Source organism: Polyodon spathula, chromosome 14 (assembly GCF_017654505.1).
Source record: "Polyodon spathula isolate WHYD16114869_AA chromosome 14, ASM1765450v1, whole genome shotgun sequence".
In the NCBI taxonomy this organism is placed as follows: domain Eukaryota; kingdom Metazoa; phylum Chordata; class Actinopteri; order Acipenseriformes; family Polyodontidae; genus Polyodon; species Polyodon spathula.
In genome coordinates, this window is record NC_054547.1 from 7060007 (window position 1) to 7066473 (window position 6467).

General features: G+C 35.4%; 1 protein-coding gene across 1 annotated transcript; it reads right to left on the reverse strand.

Annotated features, from left to right (window-relative positions):
• Positions 1-554: 554 nt before the first annotated feature.
• Positions 555-6315, reverse strand: tyw3 (tRNA-yW synthesizing protein 3 homolog (S. cerevisiae)). The gene is made up of 6 exons (XM_041270332.1): positions 6013-6315; positions 5758-5834; positions 5563-5661; positions 5081-5152; positions 4815-4948; positions 555-4437 (listed from the first exon to the last, which is right to left on the reverse strand). The coding sequence occupies exons 1-6, from the start codon at positions 6188-6190 to the stop codon at positions 4212-4214; spliced, it is 786 nt and encodes a 261-aa protein (XP_041126266.1). The 5' UTR covers positions 6191-6315; the 3' UTR covers positions 555-4211.
• Positions 6316-6467: the final 152 nt, after the last annotated feature.

Below are 6467 nucleotides of genomic sequence, written 5' to 3' on the forward strand. Positions count from 1 at the left end.
TGAGCAGTGAGTGATGTGCTCCCCTCGATGCCAAATCAGAGAAAGCTGAAAAAAGGCTTAATCAAGGCAGTAATGGCCCCACTTCACAATCACACAAGCACTTCTTACCAGAAAATCCTCCCATTTGGGACTGATTGCTAAAACTCTTTTTTCCCCTAATCTTTGGAGCAAGTAATAATTTTGAAAAGAAATTATAATAACCCCAAACTCTCCTTTTGGTGTTTAATTGCTTTGGAATTTTTTATTGAGCGTTTATTAAAGATTTCCATGTGATTAGATGCAGTTTAACACAGGAGTAGAGATTTTAAATTGTGAGATGATTTAGTGCCTCAAAGAACACGCTATGTATATAATGGTAAAAGTTAAACTAGGAACTGACTGTGTTCTTTGTCCTTGAAATACAAATGAAGACATTTCAATGTGTTGAAAGCTTCTCTGATATAGTATTCAGAGGTTTCTCTTTACATGTTAAAATGTTCATAGTCCCGTCAAGGATTCAACAGGAAATGAAGCTTCAGTATGAATATAAAGGAATTGCTTAAAAAGTATTAGCTGTCATTGCTTTTACAAGGGCCTCTAATGAATTCTAACTGTTTATGAAGCGTTTTTGTTTTGTATTTCTGGATATTAATATGTAGGCTATCTATATTGCAGCTGTATACCTGGGATTGAGCAGGGAGAGATATCCAGACTGGGTGAAAAAAGACTGGCATGCAATATCCAGTCCAACTGCTTGTGGTCTTGATAGATACTGGGAATTGAAAGTGGAATATAAGATTTCAGCTTTTCAAAGTGATAATCACTATGCAGTGCAAAAGAAAGAATCATAATTATTAAATTAGGCAGTCAACGGATTAGATGTTCATAATTTGGCTTCAGACCCTTTTTCCTCCAGTTTGTACACTGGCCCTGTCCATTTCTGATAATGCACACTTGTCTCTTTAAAAACATGGCAACACACATATACAGTCATTATTCTGTGCAAAACTTTGTCACAATTGAAGGAGCCCTGCAAATTGATGACATTGTATTGCTATTGCAAAATGGACAGCCATGTAAATAATGGCTAAGAGGTTAGTAACTACCTGTGCAGCTACAAAGTAAATACATGAAAGGTCGTTGTAATACAATATAACACTGATTTCAGCTAACTGTTTGCATACAGTATGATGCGGATACACTGCATGGCCCCATTGCATTGTGTATCTCCACGCAGCTCTATATTTAAGAGTTCAGAAATATAACTATTATTATCAATGGTTGAAGGATAAAGTCATCTCATTACCATAGTTGATAGGGCAAATTAATTCAAAGTCACAGCGGACTGTATTCAGTGTACAGCAATACAGGACATTACATGTATATGATTCATACATATTTGCTTTGATAAACAATACAAACAAAAGCATACAGGGTCCAATGTTTTTGTTCGTAACTCTTCTGGCTGGTGTCAGGGCGGTAACACACACAAGTGTGGGAACCCTAGTGCTTGGAAACTGAGGTAAAGATGTAACACTTCCTGTCTGAACTAGATTAAAATCAGCCATAACAAAATCTAACTGAAAACATTGTAAGGCATGTGTCTTACTGTACAGAACAAAAACAATCTGGATTTTACTGAGGGTTCGTCATCACAAAGCACAGAACCGCTGCCCCAGCTACTAACAGACCAATAGAAAAACTATTGTTGTTTGTAATGATGTGCTGTGAATTCCCATTACAATGTACTGGCCTGCTTGTGAATGTAATGATCTCATTTAATAGTCTGAGGTGGAAGCCACCACTGAATGATGTATGTTTTGTTTTTTCTTTTCTTTTTTTTTTTTTTTTTTTTTATTTTATGGCGGGGGTAGACCAATAAGAAAAACAAAAACTAAACATTGAATATAGACCTTTATTATTAAAGCTATTGGTTAAATGTAATAAAATGCATTATTTCAGTAGTTTTTGGATTAATGTATATTAAACCTGATATAAACAACAGCCATTTTGAGTCAATTTAAATCTATTATACCCATATAACCTGATTAATTGACATATATTGAGTGTCACCTACAGCTTATATTGAAGACATCTTGCATTTTTTAACACTAAAATTAACAATGATCCAAATACAATGCAGGAATAGTGGATGCAGAAGCCATTTTCAGCATTACGAAACTGATATAGCCTATTTAATTTTAGAGACCAATTCAAATTTTCTTCAAGTGTGTTTTAACTCCTAACAATACGCTCTCCTTTCTCTTTTCCCAGGCCAAGCTGCAGAGGTTTTGGAAGTCATCTAGCGTGCAGGGAATGGTACGCATGTTGAGATCCTGGATTTGTGATTTTACAGATTGCATTACTGCTTCTAATTTACCTCAAATTGGTTCCACACCCACAGGACTGCTTCAGTACTACATCTTTAAAAAATGTGGAGGATACTGAGAATAAGTCACAGCATGCACTGATCAATATTTTAATTAATATCATCATCATCTAACTTCAGCTATTGGAGTGGATTATTAATGTTTATTAATATTGTCATCTAATTCGCAAGGTTCTCTTTAAAAAAAATGTTAGTGGTCTCAATATATTTTGGTGGTCTCAAGAAAGCCTCAACAGCAGACAGCATCAACCACTAGATTACACAATTAGCACTCTGAACCTTTGCAAGCAGTCTGGAAATGAAAGGGCAGTGTTTGGATATCCAAGGACAGCCAGCTGTTCATTCCCATTCCCTGTGGGTAGATTTGATGCATGCTCATAAGGCAATGTGGGGAATCTCACTTTGTCAATACTTGTGCTATTCCTTCTTAAATAAACAGTCTTCGGGCTCCTTTGCTGCCAAACCAGGAATATTAATGAATACTAAAGTTCATCACCACACACACAAGAAAAATGTTTCTTGAGCAAGAACTGTTACGTCTAAGAGCTCTAAGTGCCTCTCAGTTCTAGGGTAATGTAACAATGCATGCAAATCTCTGTAGTTATTTCTCTATGTACAAACTTGAAATATGCCAGGGATGGTCCTATTTTAATGATTTCAATCTTACTCAACACATCATTTTACAAGTTTAAGCCTTCTGTCACTCTCTATTGACAAGGCTCTTAATTGAATATCTGCTCCACCTACAGAGCCTTTTCAGTATTACAATAACCAAATTGATAGGCTGAAGGCTAGTGTCATGGAAACGGAAAGTATCACAGGCAAAATTTTCTATACTATATTACCATCAATTTCAGTCATTTCAATTAATTGTATGTTAATGATTTTACTTGACACTAGATCACAACTGCAAAATCAGGATTACATTTGTAAACCCCACAACCACTTTCATTAGTCTCAGATAAGAGTGTGCAGTATTTAATTTTAATGGACCATCAACTGTGCGGAAAATAGGTAGTAATACAAGACAGATCACCAATAGAATTCATAGAATCTGTACAAATTCATTAAATGTCAACCGCATCTCCTCTAATGTTAGAAAGCCATGAAATTAAGCATATGCTCTTAATGAGCTGTTACTAGGCTGTCACCAAAGTATCAGTTTTAAGATCTTAAAGCGGGCTGGAATTGTGTAGGGTAAAGCTGAAGAAAAAGAAGAAAAAATAACATTATGCCAAAGATAAAAATGTGACAAGTAAAATTCATCCATTAATATAAAATATTCAATGGTACGATACGTAGTAATACTAAAAGAAACTATCTAGAAGTCTTTCTCAGTGTCTTTGATGGGGAGATTAGTTTTAGATCACATTGTTACATCTCTCAGTTCAGCACTGTCCCCACTCCAGAATTATAAAGTGTGAACAACTCTTAATGGAGGAAATTAAGATGTAGGGCCGCTCTGCACATTTCAAACATTGACTTATGCAAGTGTGAACAGGTCAGGTATTGCTAGGTAAAGTGCAGCCATGTAGGCAGTGGGGGGAGAATGCAGAATTCAGTGAAGTTGGAAAATATCAGGAAGTAAAATTAAGTTCAAAAAGTTGAATTTATACAGGAAGGAAAAGGGTAGTATTCGGTAATATTAGATTGAGATAGCAGCTGACAATTTTATGGCATTTTGAAAAGAAACACATTTATTATTTATAATGTCATACCAGAGACAAACCCCTTCATGACATAAAATGCAAAAATACCATTTTTTACAGTCTTGTGATCAGACATCAAACTCCTCAATCTACATTTCCCATAAAAATGGATACAGTAAGCCCTCCTTTGTAGCTCAACAGGTCTCCATGCAAAACAAATGGAGTTCACTCTCTAGACTGTCCTCATCACCGTTCTGCAGAATGACATCACCCTGAACTGGAGAGGCAGTTTCACTGTCAGTTTTTTCTTGTCCTCTTTTTCTTCTTTGAGTGTACCCAGACTCAGCTTTGGTTTCCTCCACTTTATCTTTGCTAAAACCTTCAGCTGCACCCACTGCAGCCAGTAGGCAACTATGGAACCTGTAAATCAACAGCACATAATGAACAGTGCTGTACATAATGAGTACTATAGATCTACAGCAGAGTATCAACCCTCTGCTAGAATCAACTAATCATGTAAATCTAAAACTGCAGATATCTGCTTTCTGAGATATGAGCATTAACAATTCTAAAGGGGAAGCTTAATTGAAAAAGACCCAACAGCTACTCGACTTTATTTGCTACAGTACAGATAAAAAATACTTGTAATTGCAAAAATCTATGTAAAATGTGTATATAATGTGTTAATCAATTGTAGTCTGACAAAACAAATTCATCACTTCCACTTATATAGACAATCCTCAAATCTAAGCCATTCTAGATTGTCAGTTGTACTGCTTGCATGAAGCTCAACCAACCTCTCTATTCTTTTCCGGTTTTCCTCTATTTTCCGATTGGCTACTTGCACCACATAGTCAATATACTCTTCTTGAACAAGAACCTGGCCCTTATGACTAAGTGGGACTTCCAAGCAGTGGGTGCTTCGCACAGCCTGGTGACACAAAGCATTAGAAAACATGAATGCTCATTTTGAGAGGGGAGCAAAAGCAATATATCTAGCAAGTTACAACATTTTTGGAAGGAACAGTTCAATATTACTTATCAAAAAACTTAAAAACTTTACCATGATTATTTTTCCTTTCTTGCCGACAGTTATCCCAGAATTTCTAAATCCAGAGTTTATGGCCACAGAGTGCTGTAAAGCATTTAAAAATAACTGAATCAGACGTGTATGTGTCCAAAATGTATAGTTGTTTTTGTCAGATTACTGAATGTTAAATGTGAGACAATATACAAAATATAATTCAATATCTTAAATATTCTAAAAAATTGAGGTACAGTATATCAGTATTCAGAAATGTCTCTTTAAAAATATAACTTTAGAAGTAACCAAATTTCTTATACTGGATGACACTGAACACAAAAGTCTATTGGGATGGACACATTTATTAATGGATAAACATAGAAATTACATATTATATTCAAATGTGCCCAGTAACTTTTAGATCACATACATTGTTTGTTGGAAAATAACTTAAAAACTAAAAGAAAAACTGAGTTGGCATATGTTCATAAGTCCAGTACACTGAGAAAAATTAGCCATACCAGGAGCTGGGCGTCCTCCAGCTGCTTGCACTGCACGTGGAGCACAAATGGTTCAAATTTGAAGACAGCGTCCCCACAGGCTTTCTGTAGTCCTGAAAGCTGTGGACGAGGTACAATAATGTTACAGGATCCTAACGACAAATGTTATTACAAAGGCTAATAATAATAATAATAATAATAATAATAATGTCGCACCACATCTTCCTTTTGACACTTCTGATGAGTGACAAATAACCAGGAGCAGTTCTGCTTCTGTACTTCAGTGTTATCACGAAGACATGAAGTCCACATTAGTGAAACCTAAAAAAATAATAATAAATAATAATAATAATAATAATAATAATAATAATAATAATAAGCAACACGATCTTCGTTTTCTTTTCAACTTAGTTCTTCAAGCAATTCAACAAACATTTGACGTTGTCCAACATTAATGTGGTATTTCAACCCTTACCCCATCAATTAATATTATCCGTCCAGAACAGGAGCTGGTGGTGAAATAACTATGGCACTCGTTGATAAAACTGACAATATTTTCGATTTCCCCATCCACACTCCCCTTCTTGCTGAAATCTACCTTACTCAGACACTGTTTCTTCCATTGTTTGAAGTTATTTCCCGCTTCCATTTTGCAACACAAATTACAGTTTTATTTTGAAAAACAAAACCGTGCTACACATTTTTCAATATAGGATTTGATTCCTGAGAATCACATAAATATTGTACGGAGCAGCACCATGTTTGTAAGGTGTCCGACTGGGACAAAACTAGTAGAACAAATTCAATTTTTTTTTTTTTTTTTTTTTTTTTAGTTGAGTTAGTTGCGCCACCTACAGGTCTGTTTAGAAATAACAGCTGCTATACAATTACAGTCGCTTTGCAGTTCTTTGAAATGCAGGCTGATG